Source organism: Procambarus clarkii, chromosome 90, assembly GCF_040958095.1.
Source record: "Procambarus clarkii isolate CNS0578487 chromosome 90, FALCON_Pclarkii_2.0, whole genome shotgun sequence".
Taxonomy (NCBI): domain Eukaryota; kingdom Metazoa; phylum Arthropoda; class Malacostraca; order Decapoda; family Cambaridae; genus Procambarus; species Procambarus clarkii.
The window spans coordinates 16,140,695-16,158,857 of record NC_091239.1 but is presented as its reverse complement, the minus strand read 5'-3'; the positions used below and the strand labels follow the sequence as shown (position 1 = coordinate 16,158,857).

General features: G+C 45.5%; 1 protein-coding gene across 8 annotated transcripts in view; it reads left to right on the top strand.

Annotated features, from left to right (window-relative positions):
- Positions 1 to 18,163, top strand: part of LOC123746609 (SPRY domain-containing protein 3) — a 49,272-nt gene that overhangs the window by 17,733 nt on the left and 13,376 nt on the right. For 5 of the 8 annotated variants that reach the window (XM_045728262.2, XM_045728257.2, XM_045728258.2 and 2 more), the window contains exons 2-4: positions 1,246 to 1,520; positions 8,920 to 9,044; positions 12,405 to 12,486. In XM_045728262.2, coding sequence (XP_045584218.1) covers positions 1,318 to 1,520; positions 8,920 to 9,044; positions 12,405 to 12,486 — 410 coding nt within the window. In that variant the 5' untranslated portion in view covers positions 1,246 to 1,317. Of the gene's footprint in view, positions 1 to 203; positions 1,111 to 1,245; positions 1,521 to 8,919; positions 9,045 to 12,404; positions 12,487 to 18,163 lie in introns of those variants that run through there. The other 3 variants (XM_045728263.2, XM_045728264.2, XM_045728266.2) reach the window with 3 other exon arrangements.

Here is an 18,163-nt window from a genome sequence, read left to right as displayed (position 1 = left end):
GAGACGCCTCGTATTCCGAAAACTCGCATTCCGAAGCTAATTTCCCCATAAGAAATAAAGGGAAATGAATTAATCTGTTCCTGAATACCCCAAAAACCCCACATCAAACTAAATTTTTATACCTAATTCATCTAAATAAACCTACAAAACTATGTTCAAGTTATTACTTACCTTGCTGTTGAATGCTGTAGGCGTATGGAAGATGGTGAGGAGGTAGGAGGAAGAGAGGAGTTACTGTTTGGAAGGGGAGTCCCCTTCCATTATCACATCAGGCAGTGAGGACTTCACTGGTATGCACACACTGGCACATTTTGCCTGCATACCACTAGGACTTGCTTGTCTTACTAAGAATTTGTCTAAAGACACTTGTTTTTCCCTACATTTTAACACTTGTCTGTAGTAAGACATCACATTATCATTTAAAAGGTCAATGCAACGGCCTGCTACAGCTTTATCTGGGTGAGTTTTTTCAACAAAACTTTGCAGTTCTTCCCATACTTCACACATTTTCTTAATCAAGAAGGGACATCCTCTACTGCCTCTACTCACAGCTATTTTCTTAGGTTGAACCTTACCAATGGCTTTCTTGAGACCCATGGCAAGATATATAATGACAACTTTTATGCTCAAATGGCCAAAAAACCGATAAAAAACTGTAAATCCTTGTGAAGAATTCAGGTGGGATAGTCACTGGACACGAGACACTGGTAAACTGAGGCGCGATCGCCATGCCACCACGCACCAGTCGGCCTGTACACGTATCAACAAACTCGCGTCCCGAGGTAACCCTCGCCTTCCGAGACATATTTTTGGAGTAAATCCTGCTCGTCTTCCGAAAAACTCGCATACAGGGACACTCGCATTCCGAGGTACCACTGTATATGGAAAACGCTTGTCATATGAGACACTCGTCTTGCAAAACAACAACACTGTCATTGGAGGCATCCGAGAACCAGCGGGAACGCTAGGAAGCACCATTGGTTTGCTCGTCAATCGAGCGAAAGCCCGTCAATCGAGACATTTTCTGCGAGTGGCTCCTTTGTTACTCGAAATGCTCGTAACTGGAGTCGCTCATCACTCAAGGTTCTACTGTACATACATATCAGCCCGGTAAGCTCTGGGGAGCCTCTGGGGCTCGCCCAGAAAATGGTATTTCATTATATTCTATGTTGGTTTTCTGTTTATAATTTAAGTGTTTTTACGTAAGCATTTAAAGTGCATTATTTCTCTCTCTCAACTTTTCAGATCTGAAAATTAGGAGAGCTGGATACCGGTGAGAGAGGGCGGGGGTGTGACAGCCCAGACGCAGCCAGTCTAATGCTGAGCTGTGTTCACCCGAACCTTTTTGTTCTCTTCAAGAAACTATTTGGAGTAACCCCAGCTGGGGACTCAGAAGCTGACATGTACAATAATCTAAGTCCACAGTGGCCGTTTGTCAGGCAGAGACATCCCGCAAGTGCGCAAAGTGCCAACCAGAAAGTACGAGCAGAGAGAATAACTATAGAAGGTAATGTCTTAAGGTATGTAAAATGGGTGCAATTACTTGAGCGTGGGTGTATTCACTTAGTTGTATTCACCTAGTTGTGCTTGTGGGGGTTGAGCTATGGCTCTTTGGACCCACCTCTCAACTGTCAATCTACTGGTGTAGAGATTCCTGAGCTTCTCGAGCTCTGTCATATCTACATTTGAAACTGTGTATGGAGTCAGCCTCCACCACATCACTTCCTAGTGCATTCCACTTACTAACTACTCTGACACTGTAAAAGTTCTTTCTAACGTCTCTGTGGCTCATTTGGGTACAGTACTTAGTTTCCACCTGTGTTTTCTTGTACATGTACCACTCATGTTAAATAGTCCATCTTTGTCTACCCTAGTCTATTCACCTGAGAATTTTGTATGTGGTGATCATGTCTCCCCGAGCTCTTCTGTCTTTCAGCAACGTTAAGTGCCCTTCATGCAGCCTTTCCTCATAACTCATGCCTCTTAGTTCTGGAACCAGCCTAGTAGCATACCTCTGAACTTTTTCTAGCTTTGTCTTGTGCTTGACAAGATGTGGGCTCCATGCTGGGGCCGCATACTCCAGGATTGGCCTCACATATGTGGTATACAAGGTTCTGAAGGATTCCTTACACAGGTTTCTGAAGGCAGTTCTGATGTTAGTCAGCCTCGCATACACCACAGATGTTATTCTTTTGATGTGGGCTTCAGGAGACAGGTTTGGTGTGATATCAACTCCTAGATCTTTCTCTCTCTCCGTTTCATGAAGACTTCCTCTCCCATTCGGTATCCAGTGTCTGGCCTCCTATATCCTCTGCCTAGTTTCATCCCCTTACATTTACTTGGATTGAACTTTAGCAGCCATTTGTTGGACCATTCCTTCAGTTTGTCTAGGTCATCTTGTATCCTTATACTATCTTCTCTTAATCCTTCTCATAATTTTTGCATCATCAGCAAACATTAGGAGGAATGAGTCTATTTCCTCTGGAAGATCATTTACATATATCAGAAACAGTATAGGTCCAAGGACTGATCCTGTGGGACTCCACTGGTGATGCCTCGCCACTCAGAGACCTCACCCCTCACAGTGACTTGCTGTCTTCTGTTGTTTAGGTACACCCCTATCCAGTGGAGTAGCTTCCCTTTCACTCCCACCTGCATCTTCAGCTTGTGCACTAGTCTCTTATGTGGTACTGTGTCAAAGGCTTTTTGGCAATCCAAAAATATGCAATTTGCCCAGCCCCTCTCTATCTTGCCTGATTTTTGTTGCCTGGTTGTAGAATTCAATTGTGAAGGCATGATTTGTCATCCCTGAACCCATGCTGATGTTGTGTTACAAAGTTCTCACACACACACACACACACACACACACACACACACACACACACACACACACACACAAAGTTATGTGTGTGTAATTACTTAAGTGTAGTTACAGGACGAGAGCTATGCTCATGGTGTCCCGTTTTCCCAGCACTCTTTGTTATATAACACTTTGAAACTACTGACGGTTTTGGCCTCCACCACCACCTCACTTAGCTTGTTCCAACCATCTATCACTCTGTTTGCAAAAGAAAATTTTCTAATGTTTTTGCAGCACCTTTGTTTCCTTAGCTTGAGTCTGTGTCCTCTTGTTCTTGAAATTCTAGGTCTCAGGAATTCTTCCCTATCAATTTTATTGAGTCCTGTTACTATTTTGCACAGTGATCATATCGCCTCTTTTTCTTCTATCTCCTAATTTTGGCATATTTAACGCCTCTAACCTCTCCTCATAGCATTTGTCCTTCAGTTCTGGGAGCCACTTAGTGGCATGTCTTTGCATCTTTTCCAGTTTGTTGGTGTGTTTCTTAAGATATGGGCACCATACAACCTCTGCATATTCTAGATTTGACCTAACAAAAGTCGTGAACAATTTCTTTAGGATTTTGCTATCCATGTATTTAAAAGCAATTTGAAGTTAGAAAGCATAGCATAGGCTCCTCGCACAACGTTCTTTATGTGGTCCTCAGGTGATAGTTTTCTATCTAAAACCACCCCTAGATGTCTTTCTTTATCAGAAGTCTTTTAAAGATTTTCCACATAATTCATAGGTTGTGTGGGGTCTATTTCTCCTATTCTACATTCCATAACATGGCATTTATGCACATTAAATTCCATTTGCCAAGTAGTGCTCCATATGCTTATTTTGTCCAGGTCTTCTTGAAGGACATTGCAATCATCTAAGTTTCTTATCCTTCTTATTATCTTAGCATCATCAGCAAACATGTTCATATAATTTTGTATTCCATCTATCAGATCATTTTTGTAGACAATGAACATTACCGGTGCAATAACTGAACCCTGTGGTACTCCACTTGTGACATTTCTCCTGTCTGATACATTGCCTCTGATTACTGCCCTCATTTATCTATCAGAAAATTTTTCATCCATGTTAGAAGCTTACCTGTCACCCCTCCAATATACCCAGTTTCCAGAACAACCTCTTATGTGGAACTCTGTCAAAAGCATTTTTTGGGGTCCAGATAGATGCAGTCAACCCAACCATCTCTTTCCTGTAAAATCTCTGAGGCTCGATCATAGAAACTGAATAAATTTGTTACACAGGATCTTCCAGATCGAAAACCATACTGATGATATGATATTATATCGTTTGTCTCCAGGTGTTCTACCCATTTAGTTTTGATTATTTTTTCAAATATTTTGACAATTACACTTGTCAATGATATAGGTCTGTAATTGAGGGGGTCTTCCCTGCTGCCACTTTTGTAGATTGGAACTATGTTAACCTTTTTTTCACTCATCTGCTATGACTCCTGTATACAGGGATGCCTGAAAAATCTGGGGAAATGGAATGCTGAGCTCAGATGCACATTCTCTCAGAACCCATGGTGAAACTCCATATGGGACAATTGCTTTGTTCTTAGTTCCTTGAGTATATTTTCCACTTGCTCTGGGGATATTGTAGTCACATTATCGTCTATATCTGTCTTTATTCTGATATACAGACCTTTAACGTTACTTTGAATATATGCAAATTAATTACTCAATTGATGGGCTAGTGTGCAAGCCTTCACACTCCCTGAGCTAGTCATCAAGTAACTATAAAAAGGCATATATCTTCACTTTCACTTCAGTTATAGTTATGCCAAAGTATTAACATGCAGCTTATATTTCTGTCTTTATGATGACAGAAAACTTTGTTTATTATAATATCTAGATTAAATTAACATTGATCTTCGAAAGGTCGTAGTTCCCATTGATAAGGAGAGTGTCGGCCAAGAAACCTTGTTTAAAATATGAATATCTTTCCTCTCTAATAAGGTATAATCTCTGTGATGGATTCACAAAAACCATTTTATCTCTGCCTTTCTGATAACATCTACAGATAAAAGCTTTATTTGTGAATCTCTATTAATTAGTAGAGATTCAATATATCAGAGAGCGTGTAGGGTTTCGGTGTTCTATGAGCGAAAAGGACATGAGCAGTTTAAGTAGCGAATGCATACCAACGAATGACGTTAGTATCTATACAACAAAATTATTGTCCTGTGGAGTTGATTTAACTTAGACACATTTTTTAAATGAATATTAAATGTTTTGTGGCTATTTATGAAAGATATTATTATAAATATGCATTCTACTTGTTAATATCACCAATTAAATTTGTGACAATTTGAACAAAGAAGTGTGACGACTGGATCACTGTGTACAGAAGGATGATATGGCAGCAAACACACTCCAGGCGACAGTATATCTTGGATAAGTTGCTCCATAACATTGTCACTTGGACCGTCGACTTTCTATGGCATCACCTGCTGCATATTTACTTCTAACTTCGTTATGAAATTAGATTATTTCAGAGTAAAAATAAGTTTGATCATGGTTTGCATTCATCACCAACATTATAGTGAGTAAATATACCATATTTCTTCATTACTTATGTAATGCTAGCAGGATTTGGGTAGATTTGGGTGATTTTGGGTAATTCTACAGACCACCTCAGGGTACCTTAGAGTTGTTCACCATATGAGTCTATTTTCTTGTTTATTTCTTCAAATTCACCACTCTTCACTCTCCCATGCCTCATTATCTTTCACTAGTTCCTTGATGTGTGCCTCCTGTATCCTTACCTTATCAGTCAAGCTGGTAATTTCCTTACCTTGCTGGAAAATACTTCCTTTTAAATTACAAAACTCGATATTGAGACCTTCATTTGCTTGTTCTACAGTACAGTAATTGAATTACCTTTTCTTCATAATTCTTTAGCATGTTCTCCATAATCACTAACCTGTCAAGAAAACCTCCTTTCATTATATCTTGTGCTGAGAATCCTTCAAAACATACATTTGTTGGTGTGCTGCCCTCCCCTATGGTGGCAGCCATCTTTGTCGATGACATTCTGTAGTATTTGAAGAACAGTTTTTCTAGCCCAGAATTTTCATTCATTTACACTTATTTCTTGACTCTTAGTTTCTTTTCAAATTCTCTACACCTTCATGTATTATGGGACATGCACACACCACAATGGGACACGTGTGTGTGTGTGTGTGTGTGTATGCGTACATGCATGTGTATGTATGTACTGTACTGTATAAATTTTGTTATTACATTTGTAAAAATAAATATAAATAATTGTGCAAGATTGAATGCTGAGAAACTCTGTGTTATTTCTTACCAGATGGTTTTGTAGTACTTTTGATTCTACACTAGTTAAAGGTACTCTACCATTCTAGACAAAATTTCATAAAAAATTACCTGTTTTCTTTTCTGTACATAGGAGTTATATTTTCCATTTTTTGTGCATCGATTAACTTTTGATTTCAGAGTGAGACCTAGAAAATAACTAATAGTGGATAGCTGAGTTATCTTATGCATTCCTTCAATACAGTATAACCACTGTGCTGCTCGGGTTCCAAATATGGCAACCCCCTTCCCCCCCCCCCCCTGTGTGCAGGAAATAAATTCTTGGCCAGAAATTTTTGTTGTTTTTGAAAATGTTAAATACCCTTCCCTGATCATAGATATGTAAAAAAAAAAATCAAAATCGTACTTATTTTGGCCGCAATTGGGATCCGAAAAATGGCGTGTGACATCACGCTTTGATGGTCGCCCATGACATAGACTCCCGGAGTCAGTCACGTGCCAGCTTCAACATGTGCGAGTTGCCACAAATATTTTTTTGTTCATTTTTTGCGTACATTTCCAAATACATTTGTTTTGATTTTTCATGCCAATCCTATGTACTGTATAATGAACACATACACAATATTTGGCAATAAAACATCTGTACTGTCCCAAGACACTTGTGTTATATGCATCACAAATGTGCCCACATATATTGCTCATATATCCAATGTTTCATGTTCAATTATGTATATTTACAACACATTTAAACACTATATACTATCACACACTATATACATTCATCATCAACACACTCAGAACTCCACGAGTGTGAGCTGCCACACCCAGCCAGCCCTCCCTCACTCCTCCAACACTTTACTTGCCAACATTCCTCCTCCCACCATACTGTTATTGTTTTTATTACACTACATACGTTATGTATACGTATTTACATGTTTTATTCACCATAACTATGCAACTAAGCTGGTATCGTGTCCAAACAGCACAGTGGCCCCCATACACTGCATGACAAATCACACAGCAGGCGACAACACTACGAGTACGACGCCACCTCCCTCATCAAAGTGGCTCCTCCCAACATGCTCCTGTTGCTGTTATTACACTATGTACACACATTGTATATACCCATGTACATATGTGTTCACCATAACAAACCACTAAGCTAGTATGGTGAGCAAAACAAGGGTGGCTGCCCCACACAGTGACGCTACCTCGATTCCCTCCCTCCCTCGCCAAAATTCCTCCTCCCACAATACTACGCACAGCACTGATTATCACCACAATCCTGCTATTATCATAATCCTGGTCACTAAACCCTGTAAATGAATAATTGACCACAAGTTTATTTTGTAAAGGAACATAAGAAAATGCAGAATAGAACCAGTGAAGAGCAGAGGGGGCCATAGGCACAATCAGAGAAAACACTATAAACATCAGAGGTCCGCGGCTGTTCACCGTCCTCCCAGCGACTATAAGAAATATTGCCGGAACAATCGTGGACATCTTCAAGAGAAAACTAGACTGTTTTCTAATAGAACTTCCGGATCAACCGGGCTGTGGTGGGTATGTGGGCCTGCGGGCCGCTCCAAGCAACAACCTGGTGGACCAAACTCACAAGTCAAGCCTGGCCTCAGGCCGGGCTTGGGGAGTAGAAGAATTCCCAGAACCCCATCAAGCAGGTATCAAGCAAGTCGTTTGAAGATTCCTAGGTGGACAAAATAATGCTGTAGTGCTGTGGCTTGCGCTGTGAACATCGTGAACAGCATTGATTCACTGATATTTGAACATTGTATACAGTCATTATCACACTCAGGCTCTTCTGTAATACTATCATGGCTAAATAATACCAGTTATATATATATTTTGACATTATTAGGTGATGCTGTGGTCACAAGCTGAACAGCAGTGCTGTGAGCTCATGCTGCATGCACCAGCCTTGATTGCTCACTCAGTACTGAAGCTCACACACCCGAGAATGTTGCCCAGGATTTTTTTTAAAATGGAGTCTATTTACAAGAGCCCTGAGGAAGCTGATGTGAACCCCATGTTTTGAATCATGCATTATACCATAAGATCCCGGAGGCGTGTTGAGCACCTGGAGGCGCGTTGCGCAGTTCTGTGGATAATACACACAGTGGCTCTTCTGCCTTGATTTTGACCATCCCTCTGATACTCATTGTAACCTACCAGAGGCTTGGACCTGAACCTTCCTTACTCTGAGGTGAAGAGACCCTTTACATTAGGTTTTCCCAAAATCAGGAAGTAACTCTTGCTTCAGAAGCTTCTGAGTGAAAGGGTTTGAAGTAATTATCCCTCAGTATAATAACTTGGCCTTGTCCAAATGGTATTACCCAGTTGATTGTATGCATTTGTGATCACTAGTATTTTTGTAGCATTAATTTTACTGTTACAGTCTCCACATTCTTGGAATCATTGTAAGCGATATCATAAGTGATCTTTTGCAAACTTGACCACTCCGTAATGAGTACCACTTCTCAGAAAGTATAGTGGATCATTATGCATTGCAGTATGGGACAGGTAAACCCCGATTATCTGGATCCCCCCAATCACAGTATACATATTCTCAAGTTAACCAGAATGGTAAAAAATCTTGTTAAAATCTTGTTAATTGGTCCAAGTGTGGCCTAATTAACAGAGCTATCTCACTATGATTTGGATGATGAGAATAATAGTGTGGAGATGATGAGAATGACTGTGGTAAGAAATACTATATATGTATACTTTGTAGACTTATTTATTAATTGGAAAATTCCTCAGTTATAGTGAAGAGGAAGAAGAGGAGAGGGTCGGAGTGTATGTTGGGGAGATGCCTGTATGTGCCGATCACAGCTATTTTGAGATTGAAATCCTTGAAATGGGTGTCCAAGGAGCCATATCCATAGGTAAGTAGTGTTGTTTTTATTTTAAATACAAGTGTGTACAGTATTCATAATTTTCTGTGGGGAGCCCCTCCGGCTCCCTTGAGCTATCGGACTGATATACGCTATATTAGTCTGGGGCTTCAGTCAATTGGAGTCCTGCCTACCGGGGACCATGAGCCATAACCGGTTCCCTCAGTGAGGCACAGGGAAACCATAGTTTAGCAGTTTCCGTGACGTAGTGGTATGACGCTCACCTTGCATTCCGCGAGCGCTTTTTCCTGGGTTCGTATCCTGGCCGGGGAGGATTTACTGGGCACAAATCCTTAACTGTAGCCTCTGTTTAACTCAACAGTAAAATGGGTACTTGGTTGTAACAACGATTCTTCGCAGGGGTCGTATTCCAGGGAACATGGGATTAAGGACTTGCCCGATATGCTATGCGTAATAGTGTCTGTACAAGAATGTAAGAACTGTTGTATATATAAATAAATAAAAAAATAGTGCCTCAGTTTCACATAGTGCTTCAGTGAGGCACTATGGAAACCCTGATGTGTTTGGGAGCATTCCGTGTCTGCCATCGACCGGGGTTAGGCATCCAGAAAGGTAGGCATAAGTAGGCTGTAGTAGGCTGATGCGCTTTGGCCTCAATTTCTTGGCAGAATTGGTGCCTTATTGATGTTTCCTGGGATGTGGTGGCCAGGAGTAACTTCAGTGTACTGGGGCTGCATGCGCTTAGGGCTGCCTTCCCTAAGCGCCCTGTAAGTACTATCCTTGGGTTCTAGGATTACTTTCCTAAGAGCCTTCGGGACTCCACTTTCATGGTTGTTCTTGCTGCTCAGTATTTACCCCACCTTTGGCTCCAGCTGGGTTTTTGTGGTCTTTGTTTGGCCTTGGGTAGAAAGCGATGTTTTTGCTGGTTGGGGAGCAAGATGCTGCATTGCACGTTTACCTATGCATCGACTGTGTTCCTGTTCCTTCTGGTGGCGTTGTGCTTTTGCAGGGTTTTTCTTTTATATTTTCCTTGCCTGGAGGGGGTCTACCTAGTTTGACTATTAGTCAACCTAGGGTATGTTGATGGCCCTCCTCTAGGCCTCTGTTATTGTACACATCCCAGGGGTTCAGTTTGTAACTCATTCCCCTCATTGTTTACATTCAGGTTTCACCGGATAAGCATCACCTTGCCTGGGGTTCCCGTAAATAAATCCCCCTTACGGGCCCTGGAAAACCCCCTTCCGGTCGCCGTCTTAGGCTGCGCAGGACTTGCACGCTCGTGGAGATTTAGCCTCAGTGTTGCACTTCTTTTCCCTTCTCGAGTTGTTTCCTGACTGGCTTGGGGAAGATGTTTAGGCGTTGAGTGCCGGGCCTTCATCTGGGGCACTGGCCTTGGTGGCTAAGGCATCTGCCACGCTGTTGAAGCTGTTTGCGCCGATTCTCAGGGAAGGGGGGTCTGTTCTTTGCCTCTCGCCTCGCATGATGCTAGGCCGTGCTTGCTCTCTCCTTGGAATCCGCTTGGGCTCTGGCTCTTAGGTTTTCATCCCCTTTCTGGGGAGAGCCCCTTCGGCTCCTCGGAGCTATCCAGGCTGATATGGATATATTAGACTTTGGCATCAGTCAATGTGAATGGAGTTCTAGGCCTACCGGGGACGATGAGCCAGAACTTGTTTCCCTCAGAGAGGCACGAGGAGCAATGACCTATAGAAACCCCCTGTGGTTGGAACCATTCTATGTCTGCCATCAATTGGGTCAGGCACCCATAAAGGTAAGCACCCCAAAACAAACCCCCCTATTTAGATTAAAATATTGCTACTTAAAGCCAAACTAGAAGACAGAACTCCCCAAATGAAAACTAGCAAACTAACATGACATCACTAAGTCACTGCGCCGCTTGTCTGTGCAACCCTATCCTCCCCTTGAGGGAGAAGGGGAAGTCCCAGACTATCACGCTGGCTATCCATCCTTCAGTTCTTGGCTGATGTGTTTGGCAACGGTAGTGTGACTCTGGCTCCTGTTTTTGTCCTCCGGCCCTGTGCCTTGTGGGGTGGTGGTGGCTTCCTGTTTCTTGGTGGTGGCGAGCCAGGAGTAATTTCACAAGTACTCGGGCTGCATGCCCCTAAGGTCTTCTTCCCTAGGTGCCCTGTAAGTACAATACTGCCCTTGGGGATTGGGGCCACCTTCCATAAGTCAGCTTCGGTTCTACCTCTGCTTGGTATTTTGCTGCTTGGTGATTGACCGCCCTAAGTGTGCTGGGGTATTTCATGCACCCTTGTTTGCCTTTGGGTATGGGTAGTTAGCACTGTTTGGGGCGCAGGGTACCGTGAAGCTAGTTGTCACCTCTCATAGCGGCCGGCTCTGTTTCGCCTGGGTATGTTGTCCTCTTACGGGATTTTTTTTTTCCTGGTGGGGGTCTGCCCCTTGATTTTGGTCTCAATATTGTGTCTTGGTGATCCCCCACTAGGCCCCTGTAAATGTACATGTCCCAGGGTGCAGCTTTAGCAGTTTGTTAGTATTCTTGGGCACCGGTTAGCAGTACCCTGCCTGGGCCTTCCCTGAGCGTGAGTTCCGTCTCAGGACCCTGGGAATCCCCCATGGGGGCACGTGGGTCCAATGGATGTGACCCCTGGGTTTTCCCCCTTGCCTTGAGCGAGTTTGAGGGTTGCTCAGTCCCCTAGTCTCCGAGTGACCTTTACCGTTCTTGCCTCCGTCAGGAAGCGAGAGAGTGGCTCTCCAGGGAGGCAGCGCCCTTTATATAATCCAGCGGTGATGACTCATCAAGTGTCAACGCAAGGTAGACCTCAGGTCAACTAACAAACTGCTAGTTTGTGGGTGGAAGAGCCTTTGTGTTGAGGCGCCCCACTGCTAGTTGAAGGCAGCTAACTGCTTGTTTGTGAAGGCAAACTACCGGTTAGCAGAGGCGCCCTGCTTGCCGCCGAGTCGTACCAGGCCGTGCCAGGCCCTGGGGGGTATGGAGAGGTGGCAGGACTGATGACTCATCTTGGCTGGTGTAGAGGTGGACTTCCAGTGCAGAGGCATTGAAGGTGAGGGGAAAAGGCAGTTCCACTGCGATGCAGGGGATTCATGTGACAAGTGTATGTTGTCATTAAATAACTTTCCTTTTGTAATACTGTAACTTGTTTATAGTCTACGAGTATGTTCTTTGAGGCTAGCTACATATAGGATTGCTTTGGTTACAATGCTTCTCTCTCTCTCTTCCTATGTGCATGTGCCTCCCCACCTGACAAAATTTGGAAGTGATAATGATAATGAATCAAGTCATTGTAGGCATCTACATAAAAAGGAATACTATACTATGTGATATTTTATTGAGAATGTGTTCAATAATAATCTTCTGATAAACTAATTTGCTCATACGTTATTGCTCAGGCGTGTGTTCCGCAAAGTACCCTCTACACAAGTTACCTGGATGGGCTGTAGATAGTATTGGATATCATGCTGATGATGGCAGGTAAGTGCTTAAGAACTTCTTGTAACTGTCTTTATCTCTTAGATATCATGGCTTTATCAGTCACATTATAATTATATTGAATTTAATGTTACATTATCTCTGCGGGAAAGCTGGTTTGCTTTGTACAGAAAATATATTTAACACCCTGATGGTCTCAGTTCTAGACAATTCAGGTTGGTCTATACTGTGTTTAATTTTGAAGCTCCTGCCCAAGATTAAATTGGCCTAAGCTACTCGTGGCCTATACTACTCTTGGCCTAGGGTACATCAGGCCTAGATTACTCTTGGCCTAGGCTACATCAGGCCTAGACTACTCTTGGCCTAGACTTCACCAGGCCTAGGCTACATCAGGCCTAGATTACTCTTGGCCTAGGCTACATCTGGCCTAGGCTACATCTGGCCTAGACTACACCAGGCCTAGACTACACCAGGCCTAGGCTACATCTGGCCTAGACTACACCAGGCCTAGGCTACACCAGGCCAAGGATACACATAGCTTAGGTTACATCTGGCCTAGGCTGCAGCTGCCCTAGGCTTTACCTGAGTCATTGTTGCTGAGACATCATATATGTTAGACTGTCATGTGTGCTTCAGTTACTGAGATGCACAAGAAAAGAGAAAAGGAGTGCTTTATTTGTTGTTAATAATTTTTCAGTGGAGAGCCCCTCCGGTACCTGGAGCTAGACCGGGTTGATGTGTATATATTTGACCGTGGCAATAGTCAATCAATGGAGTTCTAGACCTACCGGGGACCACGAGCCAGAACCTGGCCCCCTCAGAGGAATGAGGAGCAATGACCTATAGACACCCCTCATGTGGTTGGAAGCAGTCTATGTGTGCCATCTACCAGGTCAGGCAACCAGAAAGTTAGGAATCCCAAAACAAACTACAGCTGGTTAAACATTGCAAACCCAAAGCCAAACGAGGAAGCAGAACTCTCCAATTAGGAAACAAGCAAACAAGTATGATGTCACCACAGCTGCCACGCTGTTGTCCGCGCCAGATCTCAGATCCCAGATCTCCTGCGCCAACTACCCAACTCCTGTTCTGAGGCTGTTGTGTTAGGTAGCAGTCGAGCGACTCTGGCTCCAATCCCTGTGCCTTATGGCGTTATGTTGCGGTGTGGTGGTGTGTGAGCCAGGTTTTATTCCAGAAGTACTGGGGCTGCATGTGCCTAAGGTTCCCTTCCTTAGGTGCCCTGTAAGTACTGCCCTTGCAGTTTGGGGTTACCTTCCACAAACTGTTCGGGACTTTCTCCGCAGGGTTCTTTTGTTGCTCACCCATGGGATCAGCTGGGGGGTTTTCCTACCCCTGTTTGGCCTTGGGTAGGAGGTAGTATCATTACTGGCAGGGGTGCAAGGTACTGTGCAGTTGTCTTATAATATGCATAGCGGCCAGTTCTGTTCCTCCTTGAGACGTGCTTTTGCGGGTTGTTTCTTTTCTTTTGCCTGGTGTGGCTGTAGGACCACTTACATGATTTTGGTGGCTCTCCAGTAGGTCCCCGTGATTGCACACTTCGCAGGGGTTCAGCATTTTGTTTGTTTGTTTGGTAGTTCTGGGATAACCGGTTAGCAGTACCTTGCCTGAGCTTCCCTTAGCAGTCAGCCTAAGGGCCCTGGAAACCCCCAATGGGGCGCATTGGTCCAATGGATGTGTCCTCTGAGTTCCATCTCGCATCGTGCGAGTTTGAAGGTTGCTCTGTCCTCTTGTCTCAGGGTGACACGGTCTTCTCCTCCGCCACGCTGCCTGTTGGGTCAATGACATCTTTGACCCAGAGTCCTGCGAATGGTGTTCCTTGTTTGTACTCCAATTCACCCAGTCTACTGAGATTGATATTCGGGTGCAGGCAGCTTCAGCATTTCATGGGCGGATTAGGTTGCTGCAATGTGCTAGGTTGGTTGCCTTTCCAGATGTCCCGCTGCTGCCTCACTTTGGTTATAGGAACCCGGACTTGGGGGGGGGGGTGTTAGCTGCCTCGACTTTGGTTTCGTCAGCACCTTTTTGTCCTTCCCCTGCTATGGTTCATCCTGCTTCCCCTCCCGGCTCCCAAACGTCTGAGGGTTTCGGAGTCAGGGCAGGGCTTTCTTTGTGGTGAGACTCAGGTGACCTCGGGGACTGCCCCTTCCGAACAGTCATTTGACCCTGTTCCTCCTGCCGGGGCTTTTGGTTCGTGCCAGTGGGCTCCTTTCCCTGCTTTTCTGATGGACTCTGCTTTTTCTCCATAGGCAGAGGGTTTGGAGGACGACTCGGCCCTGAGTCCTGCCATGGAGGATCCATGGCAGGACTCAGGACAGGGGGAGGGGTTGACTTGGGAGGCTTGGGCCCCGTTTGACCCTGCTTGAGTGTTGGTACCCTCGGTGTGAAGCTTGTTGTTACAGGGGGAGGGGTTTTCCTATCCCCCTTCCCTGTATTAGTTTGATATGGGTTCAACTCCTCCCCCACATTCGATTCTGGGTTCCCTTGGGTTCTTCAGTTCCCTCCTTCCAGAGGTTTTCGGCTTCTCGCATCCTGCCGAGGGAGGTGCGGGAAGCCATTGTGGCTTACCTCCTGTGAACCAGATTACGCCTTGATAATGGATCCTTCTTCTTTTGAGTTTTGCTCCTCTTTTCCTTACTAGGTACATTATGAAATGCTGGAGTCTTCCTGGCTGGCAGACTGCCCTTTCTTTTCATTGAGGGGTGTGGCATGCGTTCTGTCGGACCCACATGCTTGAATGGCGGAAGTTGACTACAGTCGTTCAGGTTTACCTGGGGGCCGAGTTGGAGCACCTAAGTGTGTGCTTGTTCGCCCCTGTGCTTCCTCACCATATCAGCCAGATGCAGCTTCACGTACAGGTTCCCTCCCTTTCGGCATCCTTGGTGGCCGAGGATTTGTGTGGGCATTTTTCTTCGGTCTTGCTCTTTTTTTCTCTCATGGAGCTGTCTTCAGACTGGCTTAAGGAGAATGTGGAGGAGCTGGGCTCCAGGTCAGTGTCCAGTGCGCTTGCCTCAACAGCTCAGGCATCGGCTGCCTTATTGAAGTTGTTTGCGCCAATTCTGAAGGAAGCGGTGTCTCTGTTCTTTGCTTCTAGCCCAACCCGTTCTCCCACTTTTGTATAGTCAATATTGACTTATTAAATACGTGCATATGTGACATACTAAACATACAAGTTTACCTTGAAAAGCTTCATAGAAAACACCGACCTTACCTAACCTTCTTAGTATGTTAAGATAAGCATCTTATTGCTTCGTAATTACAATTATTACTTAACCTATTATAGGTATAGGTTAAGTAATAATTGTAATTACGAAGCAATAAGATGCTTATCTTAACATACTAAGAAGGTTAGGTAAGGTCGGTGTTTTCTATGAAGCTTTTCAAGGTAAACTAGTATGTTTAGTATGTCACATATGCACGTATTTAATAAGTCAATATTGGCTGTAAGAAAGTGCGAGAACGGGTTGTCTAGCCTCACGTGCTGACTGGTGGTGCTCTTCCACGTTTTGGAATCTGCTTGGTCCCTGGCTCTTCAATTTTCGTCTCCTTTTTGTTCATTGCTGTTTGCAGAGTCTGCGGTGTTGCATTTTCTGCAGGCGGCTTCGTTTAGTTGCCAGCCTATGTCGGACTTGTTGGTTCTTTGGGGGGGGGGAGGTCATGGGGGTCCTGCTCGAAAGGGTCGTGCCAGTGCTCAGGGTTCTTTTGGTCTTTGTAAGCCAGTGGTGCCAAATTCGGGGCGGCCCCTCCTGCGGAGCCGTCAATGTCTGGTCGGCACAGTGCTCGTTCTGAGCGTTGGTCGGGCTCTTGTAAGGGTCGTCGGTTCTTTCGTGGTTCGCCCCATTGACGGGGAAGGGGCTCGCGTTATTTGCTCATGCCTGGTCCCACGATTCGTGGGCATTTCAAGTCATTTTCTGTGGCCTGTGGTGGCATTGGGTGGCTCCTCCTCCTTCGGGGAGGGGTGGTGCGGAGCTGATGGGGCAGTCCTCTTCCTCTGCGCTCTGTCTGGTCATTCTGGAGTGGGTATTCTTGGGCATGGTCGAAACGACTGCGCCCCTCAGGTGGGTTTCTCACCTGTTTCCAGTTCCGAAGCGGGACTGTGCGGACCTGAGGTTCATTCTGGACTTGTCCCATCTGAACCCCTGAGTCTTTTGCCCCTCCTTTCTGATGACCTCTCTGTCCCAGGTTCAGGTGCTTTTGGAGCCGGGCTCTTGGATGGTGTCCCTGGAACTCCGGGACGAATATTAGCACGTCTCGATTCATCCGGGATTCAGGGACTGGCTCGGTTTTGTTGTGGGGCGGCTAGCTTACCACTTTCATTGCCTTCTGTTTGACTTGAATCTAGTGCCTCTCCTTTTTACACACCTTACCCAGGTCATGGTGACCTAGTTGTGTTTACTTAGTTGTGCTTGCGAGGGTTGAGCTCTGCTCTTTCAGCCCACCTCGCAACTGTCAATCAATGAACATTTTTTCCCTTCACACACACATACCCCCCACCCCCCTAGGAAGCAGTCTGTAGCAGCTGTCTAACTCCCAGGTATCTATTTACTGCAAGGTAACAGGGGCATCAGGGTGAAATATACTTTGTTTCTACCATCGCAGGGGATCGAACCCAGACCTTAGGATTACGAGCCCAGAGCGTTGTCCACTCAACCACAGGTCCCCAGGGACTGTGGAACTCTTGGACCGCTTCCTTGTCTTTCCCTCCAGTGGCATTGCTGTGGCTGCAGTCCCGCCTTTGGCTGTTTTTGGAGGGTACCTGGGTCACTCGTCATTGCTCGAGCAGCTGTGCGGGATTCTGAACTTTGCCATGCTGGTCTACCCATCGGGTCGGATCTGGCTTCGGCAGTTGTTCTGTTTCCTTCTGGGACATCCCTTCTGCTGCTCTCATGATCACTGGGTTTGGACCCCGGGGCCTTGCGTCAGCTGCTGCATCCCAGGCTTCCTCTTCGGGTTTTTCAGGGTTCAGTTCTGTGGCGTCTACCCGAGCTTTCGCTCGATGTGTTCACAGATGCGTCATATCTTGGCTGGGGATTTGTGACGAGTGCTCACCAGGCTGGCCAGGGTTGGTGGGGTCCGTCCTTCTGTTGGGCTCACAGCACAGTGTGGGAGTTCACTCTGGTGTGGTTTTCGCTTCAGAGGGTTCATGTCGCTCATGGATCGACAATTCGGCTCCATTCGGACTGCTCCCCGGTGGTTCATTGTCTTCCCCGATGGGGTTCGATGCGGTCCTTGGCCCTTTGGGGCTGGTCGCTTCAGGTGACTTGTCTGCTGAGCTCTCAGGGTTTGGCTCTCCTGGCGGTTCATATCCAGGGGGTGTCCAATGCCCTGGCGGAATTCCCCTGTCCATGAAATTGACTGTTGACGCTTCATTTCTTTGGCTCTGCCAGACGTTTGGACCACCAATGTGAAGAGGTGGATCTCTTCTCATCGACGTGGTTGAGGCGTCTCCCGGTTTATGTGGCGCCTTTCCTCGACTGCAAGGTCGTCAAGTTCCATGCCTTTCGACTGGACTGGTCGAGGTGTGGATACCTGTACCTCTTCTTCCCGGTTCGGTTGTTGCTCCAGGTCCTGGCTCGCTTGGAGACTTACTTGGGGAGAGTAGTCCTATTGGCCCCTTGGTGGCCTGCCCAGCCCAGCCCTGGTTTCAGGCCCTGTTTGCTCGGTGTCCGAATCTGCGATGTTTTTTGCGGCTCCGCCTCTT